This window comes from Zootermopsis nevadensis, unplaced genomic scaffold (assembly GCF_977971745.1).
Source record: "Zootermopsis nevadensis isolate Lab colony 2312 unplaced genomic scaffold, Znev_1.0 Znev_ptg000028l, whole genome shotgun sequence".
NCBI classification, from domain to species: domain Eukaryota; kingdom Metazoa; phylum Arthropoda; class Insecta; order Blattodea; family Termopsidae; genus Zootermopsis; species Zootermopsis nevadensis.
In genome coordinates this window covers 21,050,493-21,074,385 of record NW_028259160.1, presented here as the reverse complement: position 1 = coordinate 21,074,385, position 23,893 = coordinate 21,050,493, and the positions used below count along the sequence as shown (strand labels likewise).

The following is a 23,893-nucleotide window of genomic DNA, read 5'->3' as shown; positions in this document are numbered from 1 at the left end:
GGGGCTTGAGTACCTCAGTGAGCTATGCTGGTGGTAGCATTGCTACTGGTAGGGCCTCCCTAGCCAGATTGGTCAAGGGGGAGAGGTCAGATTAAGACAGGTATCCTGGTCCTCCAGGTTGGGGGTTGGTCACAAGGGTAACAACCTTGCACTGTAAAAAGGAAGATGTTTCGAAACCTCAATCAACGCCTTGGACAGACGGACCTAACAGAGGACCAAATGGAAGAGGAGAATTGAGGAGGCCATGGACCGAATACGGACCGGAGAGACATAGAAGAAAAAGATGACAATCTTAACTTTTAATATATTTTCGGCACAAACTGCTATTCCCCATTGATGATATCCACAATAGAAATGAATAATTCAAATCTATTTAAAAGTCAATCATTTTTATTTGCACAGCTGAAATTAATCAGGCTTTACTTTTACCTTATCTTTCAGAAACAGGGGATTTAAAGTCCTATAACGCTGGTTAACATTTTAGTGGTATTCTAGAGACACGGGACCAGCTGCACCATGCATAAGCCACAACACACAGTAATAATATTAAATATAACATACTGATCCTGCAATAAGGTTCTTGCACACTGTGAAAATGGGCTGTGTTGCCAACATTTACAAGGGACAAACTGCCTCATCAGGAATTAAGTGATAAGCATTAGTAAGCAGATGGTTAGAGCTATGCTGGTGGTGTCATAGCTACTGGTAGGGCCTCCCTACCCAGATTGGTCGAGGGGGAGAGGTCAGACTAAGACAGGTACCCTGGTCCTCCAGGTTAGGGGTTGGTCACAAGGGTAACAACCTTGCACTGTAAAAAGGAAGATGTTTCGAAATCTCAATCAACGCCTCGGACAGACGGTAGGACCTAATGGAAGAGGAGAACTGAGGAGGCCGTGGACCGAATACGGACCAGAGAGCCATAGAAGAAGAAGTAGATGGTTTATACAGGGACAGGAGATGGGTAAGGTGGATGGAGAGGGATTGGCCAATAAGAGCCTGTATGGGCAGACAGGAATGAGCTCTTTTTGGAGCATCGGAAGGAAGATTTGGATAATACAGAGAAAGGGAGAAAAAGTGGTCCCTTTAGGGGATGGACAGTGTGGCGGTGAGACCATATGTGGTTGGGGGTCAGTGACAACAGGAGCCAGAAGGAGAGATGGGAGGAGTCAAATGAAGTTATGGAGTTGATACAGCTGTAGTTGGCTTGGGTATTTCTGTGGTGTTCTCTCTGCTCCTTCAGATGAAGTCCTTCCAGCTTTATTTCCGAATTCATTGTTCTCTGGCTCTTAATAAGAGTTCTCAATATGTAGGATTTGAGGTTTTCATGGTGGTGAGTCTGAAGATTGCTGTCTTCTGGGTTGTTGCGCCATGTAGTCTGGTAGAAGATCATCGCCCTGATGATGGAGGCAGGAAGGACCTCTGAAACGTCAGTAAACTTCTACCAGACTACACGGCGCAACTACCCAGAAGACAGTAATCTTCAGCTCTCAATATCTTTAGCAACCTCATAAACTGTGATTCTTAAATAGCTTATAAATAATTATGAGACAAGTTATGATACAATTTTTAACTTGTAAAGTGATCAGTGGTGAATCTAATCCACCTTTTGTCTCTCAGCTGCAGTTTTCATAAAAATTAATTTTATAACAATGAAATTGAAGTAAATGTTATGGAGTGATGGACATGGAATACAAAAAAATAAATAAATAAATAAAAATATTAATTAATTTTAATACTGATCTAATGTCAAATAATCCTTTCACCATCTCTTTGCATATGGATTATTTTCTGGGCTGTGACACTATATGGTCTTGTAGGTGGTTATCAGTGTTGCAGAGGAACGTATCCCTCCAATTGTTAATGACGGTCTGCTGATTTCCAATGCAACGTGGACTTGTAGGGAGATACCGACATTTTGGAGGAATATACTGAAATCATCTTTAGCCCTCAAGACCCAAAACACTAAAAACCTCCAATCTCATTATCACCTCCAACTTCACCGTGACCAATATCACACCACATTACCACCCAGAAGACCAAAACTGATAAGAATCTCAAATCTCAGAAGATTTTACTAGTTTTCCAGCAGTTGCCAGCACGTGCCTTGAGGAAGTACAATATTAACATAGTTTACATTATCTTGCACAAACAAAACAATTTACATGGATTTTATGTATAAAATAAGAAAACATGTACACAGAACAGAAAGACTGTGAGTTACTCTTGTATGCTATGCGAGGAGTAAACAAAAAATTACTCACGGCATGTACTAAATATATAAACGTGACACACAATCAGTAATAATATATGTAACATAAAATTAATAATTTAGAATCTTTACAAATTTTTTTTGTATTTGGAAACAACAATAACAAACAAAAATATATAACATACATCCTTATTTTTGGACTGGAAAATTAAAATATCAAGTATTCATGTACAACATGCTTCAAAATAAATAAAATACAGGTACCAAAAAAAAAAAGAGAGATTACTTTGGAATTCATTATTGTAGGTGGTATTCTGTTATACGAGTAAAGCTGACTTGGATACACTGATACTTTTCGTCAATCAAATGACGGTGTGAATTTGCTTTGAGAGCAACAGAAAATACAAAATTTGTAAGTACAAACTGCTGACACTCAATTAGTCTGAATATGTCTCCTGGTTTGTTGGTTTTTGTGTTTTACAGTAACAAATACACCTTAGCTATGGATAAGACAAGACTAAGTTATACTGCGAGATTTAAACTGCATATTGTTCAGTACGCAGAGAAACGTGGCAAAAGACCTGCATGTTGTAAATTTGATGTGAATGAATGGTATAAAAAGAGATGATTAAGAAAAAAATCTAAAGAATGCTCTTAAAAGTAAGTAGGCATTTTGTGGTAAGCAAAGTGCCTTCCCTCAAACCGATAACGATGTCAATGCTCATGTTGTGTACTTGAAGAAGTCTAGCTATGTGTACAGTTTCTACTGAAATGCTGTAGTTGAAAGCTTCTAAAACAGCACAAAAATTTTAAATTGAAGGCTAGTTATGTGTGGGTTTGACAGTTCAAGAACTGTTGACAGCCTGGTCTGGCAATGGGACAACACAAATGAGGTAAATTCCCAGCATTTTCAATAAAGTTTCGCATGACAGCTAGACTGAAATTTATATGTTCTGTTTTGGCATCACATAATGTGAGGAGGAATACGCAGGTGGAAAAAAGCTTTCTGTCTACTTCCATGTCCACCACTAATATTGAGTAACCGTTTATCATTCTATCTCCTTTGCCAAAATATTCTTTTCGCTAGTTACAATCCTGTACAATATGCAGCTTCAAAGCATTTCCATGTACATCACAAAAGTTGCCCAAGGAATTCATACTTTCTGGAAAACCTCTTACAAAATGACATCTTGGAAGACCAAGAAGAAAAAGGGAGGATCACAGTAAGATAGCTGTTAGGTTAACAGGTTAGCGAAAATCTTAGGAGGGGAAAAATAGCTCAAGATCATGATTAATGGTAGATTTTGGTGCAAGTAGTGCTGAAACTTAGAGTGTCTTCTATCACAGTATTAATTTAGAATATGTATGTATGACATTTAACTTTTCTGACTGGGCAATGTTCAGCACACAAAATAAAATAAAAACATAGAAATGAATACTGAGTGATGTCATATACCTCCTCTTGCAATGATACTACCAGCCGAGACAAAACAGACGGCTCTCTGATCAGAAAATACGCAACCTCTTCCGCGACACAAATGCTTTTCCCCATTTGAATCAAATTTGGCTCTCAAATTTTCCTTACTCTGTACATAGTCTTCACTTTCCAAAATTTCTAAATTCATATTCTTTGAACATTCATTCACATCTCCACTTGAACTGGGTTCGTCTATGACATGCTCCAAGAGCGTTTTTATGTTTGGTAAGTTACAAATCTGTTTATTCTTCTGTTTATCTTGTGCTGTTGCTCTTCTTCGACAGCCTTCTTTCCTGCTAACACATAATATATACAAATAATATTAACAGACCACAACTCACAATTAAGTCTTGTATGCTGATCATAAATATGACAATCAAACAGTTGTAACATGCACAGTCTTTTGTCATCATTTTTGTTATTTGTATGAAAGAACGAATGTACATATCATTTACTGTGCAATTTGAAACTATTACATTATTTAAATGAAAATAAATCATTATTCACTATTAAACACAATATTTTTGCATTACGATTGACAAAAATAAAATTAAAATGGCTATTCTGGCCCAAAATTCAATTAAAGTAAAATTAGTTTTGCTTTAGGAATGGTTCTATCTTTGCCTTGCAAAGACCAAGAACAACCATCCGTCATGGTTGGACTCCATTTCCTTGATGGAGCTGTTCCACTGCATTTATATCCTGTAGAATTCTTTCGTCTTGTTCGCCTTGTTCATTACCCTAACAACATTTTGTAAAGAGTAAAAATTATGCAATCTTATCCAGTCTCTTGTTACTACAGCCTTCTTAGATGTAAATATTCTCTGAAGCACCCTGCTCTTGAACAGTTTCAATTTCTATTCTTCCTTTAATGCGAGACCTAAAAACCAAAAAGATCAACATATACAAAAACTACAATCCCACCAATTCTTCTGCATGGGTCTTGCACTCAAAGAGAAGAAGATACAGAATGTCGTGTGTAAGAACAAATACTGAGGAGAATATTTGGACCTAAGAGAGAAAAAGACAGAGTCCATTTCCACATTACGAAACCTGAACCAAATCAAAAAAATAATATAATAATCAAACACGTCTCTTTGTAAGTGTCAACACGATACTTAAAGTGTTCGAATGAGACAACAGAAAAATTACTTGAAAGCTACAGTAAGAATTAAGACTTACACCACAATTTAATAAAAGACAAGAAGTATCTTTACATATACATGCCCCTGAGCTATAAACTTTGTCATGAGCAGTTAAATTAATGCAAAAATCCATGTTCCCTAACATTAATTGCGTATTATAACTCCCTACCATGGATCGAAAACAAATTCTTAAATCAAAATGGTTGTAGCTGCTGCACGTCACAGCAAAATAATGACTTGAAAGACAAATCAGATATCTGCTATTTCCTAGAATCAATAAAATTAAGTCTGCTGTAGAAACCGAAAATCCTACTCGGTCTTTTACTGTGTGCACAGGAATCCTCAAATGGTCTGCCTCCTGTACCAGATGAATCCAGTCCACACCTTCATAAACTAACAATATGCTCTTAAAATAATTGACTATCTGACTTTTTCCATCGTCCTGGTTTAAAAGGAAGAAACCGCAACGTTTCGGAAACTGGCTCTGTTACCGTCTTCAGGCAAAGGGTATCTACTCAGTTGAGTCCGTCAGATAGAGCTAGTCTCCATCGCTGGACAACATGTCATCCAACTGTGTCAACGTATCCACCTGGGTACAAGTCTTGTCAGCAGATGGTAGTAAGAATATGATAAAATAAAAATGGATATGTTGAGACAGAGCCAGTTTCCGAAACGTCGTGGTTTCTTTCTTTTAAACAAGGATGATGGAAAAAGTCCAGATAGTGAATAATTTTAAGTGCAATCCACCATCGTCAGAACCCTTTAGAATCAAATGACAATATGCTCTCTACCTTGCAAAACGTACATAATCATATCTTTTACATATTGAATTTAACCTCACCTTTTACTTTCTTTGTCTGATATGTGTGTTTTCTCAAAGTTACTTGTCTGAAAGTAAACCTTATGCCTGTGTTGACCGTAATCACCTTTACTGCTCTCACTGGATGATATGTCAGTCTCTGAAACAAGGCATGTAATTCAATGTAAGATTTGAGGTTTTCACAACGGTGAGTATGAAGATTTCTGTCTTCTGGGTTGTTGCGCTGTGTAGTCTGGTCGATGTTAACCAACGTTTCAGAGGTCATACTGCCTCCGTCATCAGGGCGATGAGTATGAAGATTTCTGTCTTCTGGGTTGTTGCGCTGTGTAGTCTGGTCGATGTTTACCAACGTTTCAGAGGTCATACTGCCTCCGTCATAAGGGCGATGAGTATGAAGATTTCTGTCTTCTGGGTTGTTGCGCTGTGTAGTCTGGTCGATGTTAACCATCGTCATCAGGGCAATGACGGAGGCAGTAAGACCTCTGAAACGTTGGTTAACATCGACCAGACTACACAGCGCAACAACCCAGAAGACAGAAATCTTCATACTCATCGCCCTTATGACGGAGGCAGTTTGACCTCTGAAACGTTGGTAAACATCGACCAGACTACACAGCGCAACAACCCAGAAGACAGAAATCTTCATACTCTGATGACGGAGGCAGTATGACCTCTGAAACGTTGGTTAACATCGACCAGACTACACAGCGCAACAACCCAGAAGACAGAAATCTTCATACTCATCGCCCTTATGACGGAGGCAGTATGACCTCTGAAACGTTGGTTAACATCGACCAGACTACACAGCGCAACAACCCAGAAGACAGAAATCTTCATACTCATCGCCCTGAAGAAGGAGGCAGTATGACCTCTGAAACGTTGGTTAACATCTACCAGACTACACAGCGCAACAACCCAGAAGACAGAAATCTTCATGTAATTCAAGTTACAGGGCACTTATTTATATAAGACGGTCTCCTCTTCTGTCAGTAGGTAATAAACAAAGACCTTTGCAATACTGTCACAAAATGGGTTTATGCTGAACCTGTTTTTGGGTGCCGGCAATGTGAAGAAATTGGCTTCTTGCCAATGTTCCAGAGAAATATGTCTCTATCATCAGGGCTGAATTAAGTCATGTCAGAAGCAGCTGCTTTATATCAGGGTAAGAGAGTGATCAGGTTAAGGAACTGACCAATCACAGCCAGGGATGACGAGGAGAGAGTTAGACCAATGGGAAAGTCATTTTTGGAGCTGAACAGAATGCCGGGACAGGAGAGAGAAGAACGGGATATACCAGCCCTTTCAGTGACCAACAGGAGGGTACAGATGATTGGCGTTGGATGTGGCGAGATGCCATGTAATCAGGGGTTGATGAAGAGTGAACCGTGGGTCAAATGTTATGTTGAGCATATTTTATGCAGTTATGTACAACTGACAGATTGAACTGTAACAAATTAATGTCTTAAGGAATACTAATTGTTGTAGACCTGATGAATGCTGCAAAAGATGTACCATGTCAAACTAAAATAGGATGTATACATTAAATGTATACCATTTGACTGTAACATTGCTCATGAACCAAAAGACAGTGGAATATAAATTAAGCACATCTCAGTGGGTTATATGATGAAGTTCATATATAATTCATGCCACTTGTGTTTCCAAATCATTCCACCTGAAACACTGAACTCACAGTAATTAAAAATGGCATCTCAACATTCAACATGGTTTATCAGCAAAATCCAAACTTCTGCACTGAATTAAAGCTGAAAAAACCAAAGGATAAGAATACTCTGTGTATATTACAGTCAACAAAAACACACTCGTAATTTTGTCATGGAGAGGTTTAATACATTAGTCTACTGTACATAACAGCAAAATTCACTTCTGAAAAATTTATGAAGGTAGAATGTCCTGATCCGAACATTAAAATGATAGCGATGATTAAGCTTTGTGTCAATGGAACTGAAAAATAACTTGGCCTTGAACCATAAACTGGATTAGAAAGATCAATAGAAAAGTTGTCTTACCATTATAATGTCCAACGGGTGTAAACCTCGTATGTCTTATAGGCGATACTTCTTTGATACTGCTACCAACACAAGATGGACAGTCTGTAGCAGTGCCATTCATATTGTGACAGTTAGCAGCATTCGAAGACACAGCCACAGATGATATTAGTTTCCTGCTGAAAATAAAACAAAACAAGGAAACCTTGGGATGAAGATTTCTGTCTTCTGGGATGTTGCGCTGTGTAGTCTGGTCGATGTTTACCAACGTTTCATCGCCCTGATGACGGAGGCAGTATGACCTCTGAAACGTTGGTTAGCATCGACCAGACTACACGGCGCAACCCAGAAGACAGAAATCTTTAAACTCTCCGCTGTGAAATCTTACAAACCTTGGGATATTGAACAGATGAGATTCACTGATAATATTTTGCCCTTACATTCCGTAAGCAAGTTGGAATCTGCTCAGACCACTGGCATTCTACATTTTCTATGCTGGGATTAAAAAATTACCTCAGCAGCTTTTGAATCAGAGATATATTTTCAGTAAATATGATATGAACTTCGTGAAATTAAGCCCAGGGATATGGTTTTGCACAGTGAGCAGAAAGAATTCGTACTTTGCAATATTTGGGATAGAGAAGATAAAATATTTCACATCAACATTAGTAGACTTTGACAGTGTGGTACTGCATATAGCAACCTTCAGGAAGCAGACAAATTTCACACACAAAATTTTCTTTCTCTCATGTTACATTTGAGACATACTGTAATACGAGGCGCGTCCCAAAAGTAAGTTTCCCACTCGTCCCACAGCTAGCAAACCTTATATTGCGCGAAGCGACTGTGCGTACGTGATAGAGCAATGACGTAGCATGGCTCATGCACTAACGGCACTTCCCGCGTTCTCACAGTAGCATCGTTGCAGCTGTTGAAGATGGAGGTTCTTATTCCAGCTCCCGCCGACTGTGAAGTGCGGTCAGTGATAACGCTAGGCCGCACACGGCTCGACGGACAGCAAGTCTCCTGCAGGAGTTCAGCTGGGAGGTGTTTAATCATCCACCCTACAGCCCGGACCTCGCTCCCAGTGATTTCCATCTTTTCCTACACCTCAAGAAATTCCTGTCTGGTCAGCGTCAGCGTTTTGAGAATGACAGAGAGGCGGAGATGGTTGTCACACAGTGGTTCCAATCCCAGGCGGCAGACTTCTACGACACAGGTATTCAAAAGTTGGTCCCACGGTATGACCAATGTCTCAATTCCGGTGGCAAATATGTTGAAAAATAGCTGGACACTTGCTGTATCTGTTGCAATAAATATTTCCATAAAATTGTGTTTTGTTTCTGTAAACGGCCCCAGGGAAACTTACTTTGTAGACCAGCCTCGTATATTGCTGTGTCGTTATCACCTGAGTTGGTAACAGCAAACTTCAGAAGATAAAAGAACACTTTCCTTGGCCACCTTATCGTCTTTCACATTACAGGGAATAAGAAAGATGGTGGTCAGCAGAATCTATGCTATGTGCACAGATGTTATAATCAATGATATACTTTGTTTCATGTCTGCTTCTGTAACGTGAAGGGTTGTTACCATATTTACCTGACTCTTATCCCAGAAGCTGAGAACAAGTGCATCTTGTTTCTGTTGAAAAGTAAACTTCCCTGGTGTTAGCTTCTTAGATTCTTCAACTAAGTCCTTTGGAAGGTCACAATTCAAACAGATAATTCCACACAATATCGTATTTTTGTCCAAAGAGATTTTTTTGTACATAGTAACTGTCCTGGTAAACACAGCAGACTTTCTCTTCAAAGGCTACAGCAGAAACCCCTATGTGCCAACCACTCGCTCTTCCCTCATAAACGTGCACGATAAAAATGCAGTCTGATGTATTTTTGCACACCATATTAACCATTACTCCACTTGTGATGTGATACGCTGATGTGGCAAACGGTCTCCTAAAGAAAAAGTGTTGGAGGTTTGCAGCTACTTATTCTTTATCTTTATACACTTTCCAAACAGGTAACCCTGTAAAGCTGTCCCACTATATGCCACGTAGGCACTTGGGGGAAGAGACGGCATAGCTCCTACTCATTCTTAACCTCTGCACTAGGTGGAGGCGAGTGGTTAGCGTCACGCCCCGGCCGTGATTTACCCCCGGTAACCATTGGAGAGGAGGATGGGTGGGCCCCAGAGCCAATCTGGACACAAAGGTTAGAGAAAAAATCCCCTGCCCCCATAGGGGGTTGAACCCTGGTCGTCCAGTCCGTAGCCAGTCACCATATTGACTGAGTAACCCCGCGCTAAACAGGTAACTCTGATTTATTTTTTATTTGTAGTGTTCTGTCTGATGACAGGTCCATATATTATGAACAGGATCCTTCCAACCTCTTCAGGTTGTCAGGGACCTGCTCATACATATATACATTCTTGGCAGAGATGATCAGAAGTGGTTTGCCATTGCCTTCTTCTGTGTGTGAGTGGAGTAATTGTTGGGATGCCACGGAGAAACCGGGGAAGCCCCCGGAGGAAAACTCCGTGATGCCTAGACCACGGCCTTGCCCAACACAAGTTATAAATTTGAGCACCACCGGGAATTGAACCCGAGACCCCTGGCTTACAAGGCTAGTTTTCTGACCGCTGATATTTCAAAATAAAATGTACTTCTCAGTCAACCAACCTTTCTCTGCTAACACTGAGCAATTGCTCGTGCAGTTTCTTCTCATACTCCTGGTGCTTTCCTTGTTGCATATCTTCCTTCGTGAAACTTGCTTCATCGTCGCCTGCAACACAGACACACTAATATTCTTATATCATTGTACACCAAAAAATTCCATGCAGAAAACGAAATACTGGATCCATGCAAGATAAAAACATCTATCCAACTTTCTTCTGTCAAAGTTAACTCCATACATAGATAAAATTATTGGGATTAATCAGTGTGGATTTTGACACAATGAATTGGTAATCAGAAATTCTTGACTCATCGGATACTGGAGAAAAAATGGGAGTACAATGGAATTTTAAATCAGATATTTATGGACTTCAAGAAAACGTATGATTCTGTTAGGATGGAAGTATTGTAAAACATTCTCACTGAATTTATTACACCAATAAAACTAGTTTGGTTAATTAAAATGTGTTTAAATGAAGTGAGTCCGTACAGCCAAACATTTGGCTGAGGCACTTTCTATTCAGATTGGTCTGAAACAAGGAGATGCTTTGTCACCATTGCTTTAGAATGTGCCATCGTAAAAGTCCAAGAAAACAAAGACTGAATGAGCCACCCCAGCTTCTGGCCTATGCCAGTCATGTTAATTTACCAGAAGCAAACATAAATATCATAAAGAAAAACACATAAGCTTAAACATATGTTAGAAAGGAGGTTAAATCAAAGAAAACTAAGTACATATTCAGGCCACCAGACTACAGAACAGCATAAATGAAGGTTTCATCTTTGGTCTGCAAATAGATTATTAAAGGCCAAAAAATGTATTTGTACTTCTGCATTTCACAAATGGATATATCCGCATGAGAAGAAGTTAATTCACCTGTTTAAAAAAAAATCCAGCATACTTTCCTTCATAACAGGTTTTAGAAACTTATGGCTGTGTAGTATTTTTTAGTACGCTTCAAGATGAAAGGGTACGCACTACGACTCAAAGCCCAGGTTGAAATGTGCGTTCTCTCTGCTGTCATCTAGTCACCTTTTCATTCTGAGTAACCCAGTTCACCCTGTGAGTGCCCTTATCTCAGAATTGATTTGTAGTGCCTAGCATTGGCAGAGGCTTGAAATATCATCACAGACATACAGACGCCAACCAAAAACTAGACATTTCACCAACTGTTAGCAATTCACTTGCAAGCCTACATTCATCACGTAGTTTGCATGTTTAGAACGTAGCATTCTCCTGCATGTGAACATTCTACTGCTGCTCCCTCTCCAGGGTTCACAGAGGACACATCGATGCCAAAAGTCTACAAACTGTAGTGTCTTACTTCAAGACTATTTATTTATTTAGTGTTCTGTCTGACAACAGATCCATAAGAACAGGATCCTTCTATCCTTTTCTCGGACTGGGACCTGTTCATATACGTTCTTGGCAGATGATCCAGAAGTGGTTTGCCATTGCCTTCTTCTGTGTGTGAATGGAGTAATTGTTGGGATGCCACGGAGAAACTGGGGAAGCCCCGGAGGCAGTATGACCTCTGAAACGTTGGTTAACATCGACCAGACTACACAGCGCAACAACCCAGAAGACAGAAATCTTCATACTCATCGCCCTGATGATGGAGGCAGTATGACCTCTGAAACGTTGGTTAACATCGACCAGACTACACAGCGCAACAACCCAGAAGACAGAAATCTTCATACTCATCGCCCTGATGACGGAGGCAGTATGACCTCTGAAACGTTGGTTAACATCTACCAGACTACACAGCGCAACAACCCAGAAGACAGAAATCTTCATACTCATCGCCCTGATGATGGAGGCAGTATGACCTCTGAAACGTTGGTAAACATCGACCAGACTACACAGCGCAACAACCCAGAAGACAGAAATCTTCATACTCATCGCCCTGATGATGGAGGCAGTATGACCTCTGAAACGTTGCTTAACATCGACCAGACTACACAGCGCAACAACCCAGAAGACAGAAATCTTCATACTCATCGCCCTGATGATGGAGGCAGTATGACCTCTGAAACGTTGGTTAACATCGACCAGACTACACAGCGCAACAACCCAGAAGACAGAAATCTTCATACTCATCGCCCTGATGACGGAGGCAGTATGACCTCTGAAACGTTGGTTAACATCTACCAGACTACACAGCGCAACAACCCAGAAGACAGAAATCTTCATACTCATCGCCCTGATGATGGAGGCAGTATGACCTCTGAAACGTTGGTTAACATCGACCAGACTACACAGCGCAACAACCCAGAAGACAGAAATCTTCATACTCATCGCCCTGATGATGGAGGCAGTATGACCTCTGAAACGTTGGTTAACATCGACCAGACTACACAGCGCAACAACCCAGAAGACAGAAATCTTCATACTCATCGCCCTGATGACGGAGGCAGTATGACCTCTGAAACGTTGGTTAACATCTACCAGACTACACAGCACAACAACCCAGAAGACAGAAATCTTCATACTCATCGCCCTGATGATGGAGGCAGTATGACCTCTGAAACGTTGGTAAACATCGACCAGACTACACAGCGCAACAACCCAGAAGACAGAAATCTTCATACTCATCGCCCTGATGATGGAGGCAGTATGACCTCTGAAACGTTGGTAAACATCGACCAGACTACACAGCGCAACAACCCAGAAGACAGAAATCTTCAAAGAAGAGCGTTGTGTCCTGCACTCTGAATGATGTCATTTTGTAGCTGCTCCTGGCTTGTTAGTGGCTGGGAACATCAGATCACTCATTTTCTCAGATTACAAAGTAGCGCTTTGCACACACAAGCTATATTGTCCTGCTTGTGTGTTGATCTGTGCTTTCTCACCACATTTTTCTTGTCATCACGTACACCACCAGTTAATCCAAACTTTTGTGCCAGACGGCTGATTGCGGATCTTCCCACTGCCTGTCACATGTTGAATTTCGCCCAAAACTGTCTCTGCACAGTCACAAAACCTACGCACTGGTCTGATTCAATGTTTTGACAATAAACACACCCTTTCCTGCTGTATACCGCCATCGTGCACAGCCCACACTGTTTACTTGGCTGTGACGTCCTGATATTCCTCCATCCAATGGCATCAACTTTCACTTTTCGCACTAGTCATTTCATAGAGGTGTATGCGTCAAACTGCTGCATATTTTCCTTTACAAGACACTAATATGTTTAAGTACACACTGCTTCTGGCAACACTGAATTAAATAAGAAACAATCAACACAAAGGATACCATACAGAGCTGTCAAACCCACTTACACACAACCTTGATTTGAGTTTATTCCTCTCGCGGTCCTGCCCTGAAGACGAAGCACGTACAATTGAATTACATAAGAGAAAATAAAATCCTCACCTATTTCATGGAGATACATGCAGTCGGCTTTAGGACACATTTGGTTCTTCAAGAAGTATGAACAGTATTTTGTTGTACCTAGGGAACTTCTGATGGTGCGGCCATCCACCACGATATTACCGACTGCTTGAATTGCCCGCAGAGCATCGTCCGGTTTTTGGTATGTCACATATGCGCTGGCACTAGGTCCCTAGAAATGATTACACCATGAACCGAACAATTATTGAAAATGAAAGAAAAAGAGTTATCAACACTAGTAAAACCTTCGCTACATCATTTTAGTTGCATTTATTGTCTACTGCTTGTCTCTGTCTTCACAAACCTTACATGTAATCTCTGTCTTTCCTGACTGCTTTGATCTCAGTGCTAATATAGGGAATGGAAAATAATTTCTGCTAATTAGTCTACCAACAGGCTGCAGGAGGTGGTTTTCTGTATGTACACGATGCAGACCTGGTAATGAATCCTTGCAACAATATATTCAATGTGTTTTACAATTCCTCCCCGAGGGCTGCCGCCTTACCGTGGCGGGGAGGTTTGTGTGTCCCGTTAGGACCCTGAGAGCTATGCTGGCGGGAGCTTAAGCTCCTGGTAGGGTCACCCAAGTCAGACAGGTCGAAGGGCAGAGACCAGACAAAGAGCAGTCCACTGGTCCTCCAGGTTGGAGGTTGGGGCATTAGGCTGACGACCTGATACCCGGAAAATATTTCATTGTCCAGAAAATCGGGATGCCAGAGCCCACCAAGGGCTGTAGTGCAAGAGAAGAAGAATAAGAAGTGTTTTATAATTCAAGTTATCAATTTGTCCATCACAAAAATCAGTCCTTGCTACCACGTCAGTTGTTTTATTACCACAATTTAAATTCATCTTCATAAGTCTCTTGTTGTTAGTTGCGAACATGACTCATACTCGAAAATCATGTTGTGAACTGAACAAAGTTGACCAATATATTCATTTAAAAAGAGCTGGAAACAGTACCAGGAAAGCATTCAACAGATTCTCTACAAAGAAAGATGTATTATGAACATCATACATAAGGAAAGTGTTACAGTTTACACTAGTTCAAGACGAGGAATGCCAGGAAAAGGATAAACCTATAAGATGATAATGATAATTTTTGATTATAGAATATGGAAGTGACCCTGACAATTATGATAGCTATGTAGAAAAAATTTCTGTTGAGTCTCCAGTAACGATTCTTGATCAGAAATAAAAATTAGACTCAGATGAAATACGAGTTCTACAAAGAGCGGAACCATGTAAGCAGAGCCCGAGACAACTTGGAATAACACGCAGAAACATTTCTTGTGTTTGTGACTCATACAGATTACTTTATTTATGTTCAAAAATCCCAAAACTTAACTAAAATAATATACTTTCATTTGGCTCCAAATTCAGAAAAAAATTAGTAAGGCAAGTGGTCAGCAAACAATACAAAGGACACAGAGAATAAAGAATGAAAATTCCTGAGAACAAATGGGACAATAAAAAAAATCTGAAAAATAAAATTCTTAGCGACACTTATACTTCAAGTTGAAGTTGATGATGACAATCAAGGATAAGAAAAGCCAAGTTTAAAATAAGTGATATTTTCTAAATCTATTAAGGGGTTGAAAACCCTTCTAGTGAAGACTACTGACGCTTAATGAAACTTCTTTATTTATAGCTTTGAAGGACATTACTTTATTTTAACTAAAATCCTTTTATCTAACATTATCATTGTACCTAGTATTGATAACGAGGGTAAAATAATTCTATAGGCGACAGTTCTGTTGTTTGTGTACAATTTAATATTCCAGCTATGTTTAGCATACAAAATAATGAATCTAGAATAGCATACATGTAAATAGTATTACAATGTTAAAACTGATATTAGATTATTTTTATACCAAACACACCTGGATTGATAGAGGCTACTACACACCTGAGATCCAGCATAGGAAGTGCTCTGATTGATGACAAGCTTTTGAATCTTTCCAAACTTTCCAAAGTATTCGTGTTTCTTCAGTACCTACAAAAAAAAAAAAGTAAATTTGTTAAGGGTGCAAGTGGATTCTTAAAATTCTGAGCGTATAAATGTTTTAATATAATTTTAATATGAGGTGAAGCTTTCGCGGCAACTGAAGTTTATGAAGGATTCTCGGGCTACGAGCCGCGTCAGGTGGCTGAACAGTGAACAGACCATATCTTAATCCAACGGACTGGTTACCCAGCAGCCCTGAGGATGAGAAGAGAGATTTTTCTTGAAACATTGGCAGAAGATATGGTTTGTTCACCTTTCAGCCACCTGATGCGGGTTGTAGCCTGAGAATCTTTCATAAATAATTTTATTAGATTGCAGTAAAATTGTAACAGACCATCCTATGGTGATCCCCACTTAATGGTACCTGCACGTTGTCGTGGTGGTGGGGCTTGAGTACCTCAGTGACCCCAAGAGCTACTGGTAGGCCCTCCCTAGCCAGATTGGTCGAGGGGGAGAGGTCAGACTAGGACAGGTACCCTGGTCCTCCAGGTTGGGGGTTGGTCGCAAGGCTAACAACCTTGCACCGTAAAAAGGAAGATGTTTCGAAACCTCGATCAAAGCCTCGGACAGACGGACCTAACAGAGGACCGAATGGAAGAGGAGAATTGAGGAGGCCGTGGACCGAATACGGACCGACAGCCATAGAAGAAGAAGATCCTCTTGTGATATATATTAGTAAAATAAAGGTGCTTTAAAAATACTGCGAAACAGTTTAAATATAATTTAACTCTTCCCTTGAAAAATTATAACCTACAGTGATAGATATGTGCACGTTAACATACAGTTGCACATAAAGTCATGATAGCCAGAGAATGAGCATTTGCAACATGGCTGCACATGCGAACATGCCCCCACCACCACAGCCTCCATACTACAGCCTCTCGGAGGCAGCTGTATGAGACGTCGAGCAGCCTGTGTGCACTGAACATTCCAGCAGCTACTGGTTGGTGATGGAAGACACAGGCAGCAAGTAGAAACATCTCAAGGCTTGTGGAATATAGCAGAACTTACTATGCACCTTTCAAAAGTGAGTACAGCTGAGTGACAGGGTCTCCCATTGCATAGCACCAACAATCACAGGACTGTGTACTGTGTGCAAGCATGAAGCTGATTGTTATGGACCAGTGCAGTTAGTAGTCTGTGTTCAGATATGAATACAGACATGAAGAAGGGCACAGTTATAACTAGTGTAAAGTCTGAGGTTCCATAATAAATACTGTGATTTGTAAAGTGAGAGAAAAAGAAAAATAAATGTCATAACAGAGTGTAAAATAAGCCCATCTTTCATTTTCAAGAACGTTCGTGCCGATTTCTGTTAAAATATGTATCCAAAGAACATGGAATAAGAAAGAACTTTATAAATTACATACGAAAACAACTTTCATTAAAGTTTAACCACGGCTTGAAAGACACAAATCTAAATAATTCTTAAACAAACAGGTGGAATTCACTATTCCCAATGAAATTTACTTTGCAAAACATGAATCCCAGTCCTTCTGAAAAGAATTTCTCCCTTTTAATGCTTTGAGAACCTTCAAAATCTTCAACTCTTGTAACTTGCAATTTTTGTCAGCGATGGATAAGTTTGTTTGATCAAATGATCTACTGGAGTCTCAGTAGTTAAAATATTTCCTGTGTGAACTTTCACACAGAACTGCAATTTTACATGGCACTACAAACCAGAATACAAACATCTTCGTCACTGTCATGACCTGAAATCTCATATTTTCTGTATAGATGGCGTATAAACTACTGCTATCAAAATTTTAAGTGAGAGAATATCAATGATATGGGCACAGCAGACTTCAATTACCTCTGCATCCGCCAGCCTCGAAGGCAACCCAACAACAAACACAAGGTTATGCTGGACAACACGGACATTTGCGAGATGTTTACGGTTCAATATTATCTTCTGCTTGCGTTGTTGATACTTTTGTCTCTTCTGAGTCTTGAGGTGGGCCACGTCCTCTCGGGAAAGAGGTCGAAAATCTGCGGGGTTCTCTGGGTATGCTTTCCGACAAGCCGGACACAACCCATTCTCATCCGTCCGGATTCTGTGCCAGCAGAAACGGCAGATCTGTAAACACACGCGCATATACAAAGTTTATAATTCACACTTAACAGGTACAGTCACAGAAAAGATGTATGAACATTCAGAGCAACGACATACAACAATGCTTATTTACTGAGATAAGAAATTATCGAGAGGTTTCAATAGGTAACATCCAAGAATGACAAAGATGTCCAACATAAAAATTTTTAACAGACAAATGCTCTATTTCTCTACATAATCAATCACAAAAGTGACTGCAATATATGTTCTAGTGAAACACTACTTGTACTATTACCACAGAAAAGAAACCAGGGTTCAGTGCTTACATATCACGCCAAACCTTAGAATTGTTTTCCATTGCAGTCCAAAGGTGTGAAAGTCATTAGATGCAGAGTCTGGGGCATGTGGTGGATTGGCAAAACATTCCCAGTGAAACTACTCCAGGAGTTGCATTGTAACGCGGACTGTATGGGAGTAGGCATTATCCTGAAAAAGGACCACTTTCTCTGTGAGCGAACCAGGGTGTCTACCCTGAATATCTTCGTTCAGGTGATGCACATGTTAAACCCATGTTTCATCATCTCATGCTGACACTAAAAGCAGCATTAGTCAAACGGAAACAACACCAACAAGAAGTTCACGGCATTGCAGATTAGGGGGAAGCTGCTTATTTACTTGTTAATTTAGCAATGCTGTCAGTAAAAGGTAAAAGTAAAGCTGTCCCACTATACGCCATGTAGGCGCTTGGGGTGAGCGGAGGTATAGCTCCTCTCTTCCTTGACTTCGGCACTAGATGGGGGTGAGTGGTCAACGTCATGCCCCGGCCGTACTTTACCCCTGGGAAAGGACCCCCGGTACCCATTGTAGAGGAGTCTGGGTGGGTCCCAGAGCCGGTCTGGACGCAGAGGCTAGAGGAAAAATCCTTTGCCCCCGTCGAGGATCGAACCCCGGTTGCCCAGTCCGTAGCCAGTCACTATACTGACTGATCAGATGAATGATGAACTGTAAAGTATGTGGAAGGAAATGGTCACAGTTTAATCCTGGCATCTGCCAGGAGGAACAGGAAAACCCAAGTAGACAGTCTCTTGACTAAGATTTGTAACCAGAACCTCCAAAATATGAAACAGGAGTACTAAGCACTTAACCATAACACTTGATGGGAAGGTGTTACCGATGGAACTTAGTTGGGGATGCATAGGGTATTCTCTGGTTTCTGGACCACTTCGCAACAATCAATGCAGACCCTCACTGCACAACACTAAAATATCTGAAGGAAGGCATCTGGAAGAAACACCCTAGCTTCTTCAAAGAGAAAGTGATGACCCATTGCCCTGATGACGGAGGCAGTATGACCTCTGAAACGTCGGTAAACTTCTACCGGACTACACGGCGCAACAACCCAGAAGACAGAAATCTTCATACTCTGATGACGGAGGCAGTATGACCTCTGAAACGTCGGTTAACTTCTACCGGACTACACGGCGCAACAACCCAGAAGACAGTCATATTCAGACTCACCACTGTGAAAACCCCAAATCCTAAATGACAAATCCTCTTTATATATGATCAGCCAGGTGCTTGACGACGTGTGAATTTGACGTGATAAGCCCTCTACAATTTCAGTAACTTCTAGGTTGTATTGCAATGATACGAGCACGCTTCCCTTTCTGCGTGATATGTAACCAAAGTACTATGAATGTAAATGTTTGTATCTTATTGACTAACAGCTACCCCTGTTATTATAAATTTTGAATTTACATATCCTAAGGGACGTGGATCAGGTACTGACTATAATGGCACAAAAAAAGTGCCTTTCGTCGCTAAATATACATCATCCGATCAACAGAGGATAATTTTTTCTATTAGTATGTGACTTGCATACACCAGTTTTCAGTGTAAACACAAAATGATCAAAGAGACAAATTCAATTCAGTATTTAGGTATATATATATTTATATGCTGACCTGATAACCACATGTGCAAGGAAAGAAGGTGAGGTCGTCCACTTCAAGTGGTTCCATGCACAAAGGGCACTCCACAGGTTCTTCCCCACTTTGGTTCAACATGATGACCAAGTATCTGCAAACATACATAAAACAGTAACCAAATGAGGGGGGGAAATGCTGGAGTGAGGGTGGTGGGATATGTTTTAGAAGATTAATTTTTAAAAAATTAATTTTATTACGCAGATCCACAAACTCTGTTGCTGATACACTTCATAATAATTCTCTGTTTTGCCAAAAGAAGAACACACAAATTTTAAAAACCTATCCTTGCTTGTTTTCTGTAATGTTGCACTGTGTAGTAAGGTATAGCGTAACATCATAAAGTCAGCCATCTTCATCCTTGTCATCACAAGAACCTGGAAAATCCAATCTATCCTTGAATTTCAAAATCTTACATGGAAATCAAGAAGATGGCTGTCTTGTGGGTTGAATAAAAATTAGATACAAAATATTTTAATATTTTAGTAAAGACATTGCTGTTAGGTAGGATTTGAGGTTATTATTCCTATAATTCACATAGCCTGAGTAAAGAAACACTAATATAACTATTATCTCATAATGAGACTCTACAGGTCTAATAACAGACAAATAAGAAATAATATTATGTTACTAAAAGCTTCAACAAGTCCCATTCCAATTCTTCATTACTGTCCACTGACATTTCTAATTACCAAAATTTCACATTATTGTACATAGTGTTGTCTGATGTAGTTACCCAAGTAAAGTACATAACATAACAACAAATTAATAAAATAATACAGGTAGAAGCCCCAAAACTCTGAATAATCCTCAAAAATTTCAGCAGAATTAAAATCACCACATGGCATAAAAAATATTACACAAATCTAAGTTTCTAAAAAGTGAATATATGCAAACAAAAAAATCCACAGAAAAGTGGAATGCCACTACTTTCAGGAATTTACACACACACAAAAATATACTGACTGTGTTCAATACATGGTAATTAAAAGAAAAATTACTATGAATAACAAAACAACCCTCAACAAGAAATCAAGATATCCATACAGCATAAGAAAAACAAGTCTTGCCTGAAGATGATTGATCTTGTAAAATTAATATCACATTATAAGGTGTAGAAATACACATTTCCTTCCAACCACATAAACAAGGCTACTGCGAAGGCGTCCGAAACAAGTCAAAGAGGAAATAAATTGTTACTTTACATTTCACAGTCCCTGCATAATTTGGCAACTGACATTCCTGTAACACGCATGGGCATTGAACAACCGCAGTTATTTTGAACTAAAATGTAGTTTACGTCACATAGAAGGTATCTGTCAATCTTGGACAACGCCGACAAACATTTACGTACCTTGATCTATTTCTCTAATCAAAGTGGCCTCAATACACAGATCAAATGTCCAGCAAACTAGCAAACTTCTCTTCGAAGTGAAGCAACCTGTGAATAACCAACCTATAAAGTAACGGAGAATATTTACTCTAACCTAGTCGCTACATTAACGTCACATTCATAAATGGAACAGCTGCTAATAAGAAACGGCATAGTATATGACGATAAAAGACCTACAACAGTAACGTTCGATATAATGACACGAATTGGAACATACTGTTCTGTAAATTAAAATCCCACAGTTAAAAACATTTAAACCGTGTAGTTTTCACCAGTATTTTTATAAACAATTTACATTATGCAGCACTGCACTATCGATCCCTCCTGTTTGTAACTGCAATTTCATGTAGCTTCAAATAAATGCCACTTTTCAGAGTTAATAGTTTACTAACGTTATACAGTGTACCAACACCTCTAGCACTGCATATATACTCAATGAAACAAAATTCCAGCGCACCTCTTTCACGCACTAGTTACGTAAATAATATTAATACTGCGTTTCAAAACAAATCTTACTGTAAAGTCCCGCTGAAATGAATTGTACGTTCGGAATTAACTATGACAATACATACTTTTGTGGTTATGTTTTAACGAAGCTAAAGTTTTCATGTGCTCTGCTCTTCTACATATTTCTTGGGTCAGTGAGCAGGGACAGATGATAAACCCACTACATTTGTGTTTGAAAGAAAAATTGACAGTGGAACCACGGTTCCGGAGAATCTGACGTAAATACGTCTCTGTATTTAAATTACATTTAAGCAACAAATACAATGAAAGGAATGTAGCTGAATATAATGTAATGTAAGGAAATGTAATGTAATGTCAAAATTACCTAGTCTACGACGCACTTCTACAAGCGATTTACAGCTCAGCTCTTTCCGCAATAACGAAAGCGGGTTGTTGACGGCAGTAATGTAACACAAAAATGCCGAGTAAACAGATGACGTTTCCTAGGTAACATAACAATGCACGCAAGCTGACCATTGTTATCGGTCCATATTTAAACATTGTTGATATGGATCTTACACGTTTTCCTAGGTATCAACAATGCCGAGTAAACACGACGTTCCATAGGTAAACATTGTTGTCGATTTGTTGATACGGATCTTACACATTCCACGTTTTCCTTTCACTTTTTTGCCGAATGACCCTTCCGTATAGATGTATTTACGTCAAAATGGCACAGTAACTGTGACCAAACTGTGCGTTTTGCCTATATTATTAGCTTGCAGGTAGAAAGAAAACAAATGTATATACTATTGAGACCAATGTTACTGGAGAACCTACCAGAATTTATTTACATTTGTTATGTCTCTTATAGTACAAGCCAAGGATGTTAAACATGTCATAGTACGAATATGAACACTTAGTATATTAAAATTCTACAACAAAATTATAATTGCATACTTATACATATTTATATAAATATTTATAGTATTTAACAATTTTAAAGTTAAATAATTCTTCTACACAATAGGAGAAGTGAAATAGAAAATTGGAGACAGAGAGCTGCAAATTAGTGCCAATGGAAAATAATGTTTAATATTTATAGTATAAACAATATATTCTACCTTACCTGTTATCATGGTAAAAATGTTGCCATTATAGTTGTCAGTATACAGTAACTTATCTGTTTTTATGTAATTAAACACTTAATATGCAAATTGTAGGTCCATGTCACTTTGCTACACACTTGGTAACCTTTACCACTGAAGCAACAAATTTCTGAAATTTGTGCTCTAAAAGGGTATTTTTAAATTCAAGATGTCAATTATTCAACTTTTTGTAATTCCTGATTACCGAGTTGTTTAAATAACTCTTAACCATTAAAAGAACAGATTTGTGAAAATTTCATTAACGAGGAATTAATCATAACTCCTGACAATATTGAAGGTAGAGAACAATCACATTCATAATAGCAGCTAAGACCTGGAAGGACTGCTTCAGTTATCATACCAGACAGTACTGGAAGAGGTACATTGGGTTTTGATTTAAATTCCTGCATCGTTTGTTTTAACTTTTTTGAAAATATCTACTCACTTGCATTTGTTACGTAGTGGTGAATGTGAAAATGATTAATTTAGCCTTGAAAGGCTGATAAAGGATAAGTACTGATTGGTTTATTTATTTTCATCTGTGGTTTGAGTAACAATGCTGCAAGTAGCTGAGATTGTATAATATTACATGATAGGATGATAATTTAACAAGACTGAAAAATGTAATCCAGAATACTCATTGTTTCCACACACATTCTTTGCAGATTTTTTGTTACATGTGCGCTTAGCCATTGGAAATAGATTTGTCAAGTCATCAACAGTTTTAAGTAATCCCTCAATGTTGTCTATCTCCATCTTAACCAACCTCATCTAACCTAACCTAACAAATCAAAACATACCACAACCTAGCCTAATCTGACACAATCTTAATTGTATAGTAAATGTGGGGTGGTTTGGATAGCACTGAGAGTTGGGGGCACTGTCTTGGTACTTCTTTTAAAGACAGTCATGTCAAAAGTTGGTAATGCAACCTACAGGCAAGGGAAGAATGAGCCTCCTCTCCTTGAAATATGTTGATTATAGCCCCCTAGACACTTAAAAAATATGTTGCATAAAGCCAAATAGAATATAAAATCATTTACTTTAGTACTGAAAAGGTATGAGTTCATGAATAATATAGTATTACTTTATGAAAATACTTAAATAATTTGAAACTATTTTTATAAACCTTTTAC

The 23,893-nt window shown here is 39.2% G+C and overlaps 1 protein-coding gene across 18 annotated transcripts; it reads right to left on the bottom strand.

The window, feature by feature from the left end:
* Positions 1-1,711: 1,711 nt before the first annotated feature.
* On the bottom strand, positions 1,712-22,079 carry LOC110833714 (CCR4-NOT transcription complex subunit 4). Of its 18 annotated transcripts, none has more exons than XM_087357844.1 (10): positions 21,995-22,079; positions 21,124-21,210; positions 19,749-19,863; positions 17,545-17,808; positions 15,633-15,719; positions 13,709-13,898; positions 10,338-10,440; positions 7,682-7,839; positions 5,673-5,790; positions 1,712-3,979 (listed from the first exon to the last, which is right to left on the bottom strand). In XM_087357844.1, exons 3-10 carry the CDS (start codon positions 19,848-19,850, stop codon positions 3,658-3,660), a joined length of 1,344 nt encoding a protein of 447 aa, XP_087213970.1. In that variant the 5' UTR covers positions 19,851-19,863; positions 21,124-21,210; positions 21,995-22,079; the 3' UTR covers positions 1,712-3,657. The 18 variants fall into 18 exon arrangements, with proteins under 18 accessions (XP_087213970.1, XP_087213971.1, XP_087213969.1 ...); XM_087357845.1 differs by lacking the exon at positions 21,995-22,079 and adding an exon at positions 21,735-21,813; XM_087357843.1 differs by lacking the exon at positions 21,995-22,079 and adding an exon at positions 21,458-21,605.
* Between the last annotated feature and the right edge of the window lie 1,814 nt (positions 22,080-23,893).

Excerpts from the sequence above, each read along its gene's own strand:
- LOC110833714 (XM_087357844.1), bottom strand. The coding sequence starts at position 19,850 with ATGTTGAACCAAAGTGGGGAAGAACCTGTGGAGTGCCCTTTGTGCATG. Across the intron at positions 17,809-19,748 it reads CTTGCACATGTGGTTATCAG|ATCTGCCGTTTCTGCTGGCA; the intron begins GTCAGCATATAA and ends GTGTGTTTACAG. Across the intron at positions 3,980-5,672 it reads TCAGACAAAGAAAGTAAAAG|GAAAGAAGGCTGTCGAAGAA; the intron begins GTGAGGTTAAAT and ends ATGTGTTAGCAG.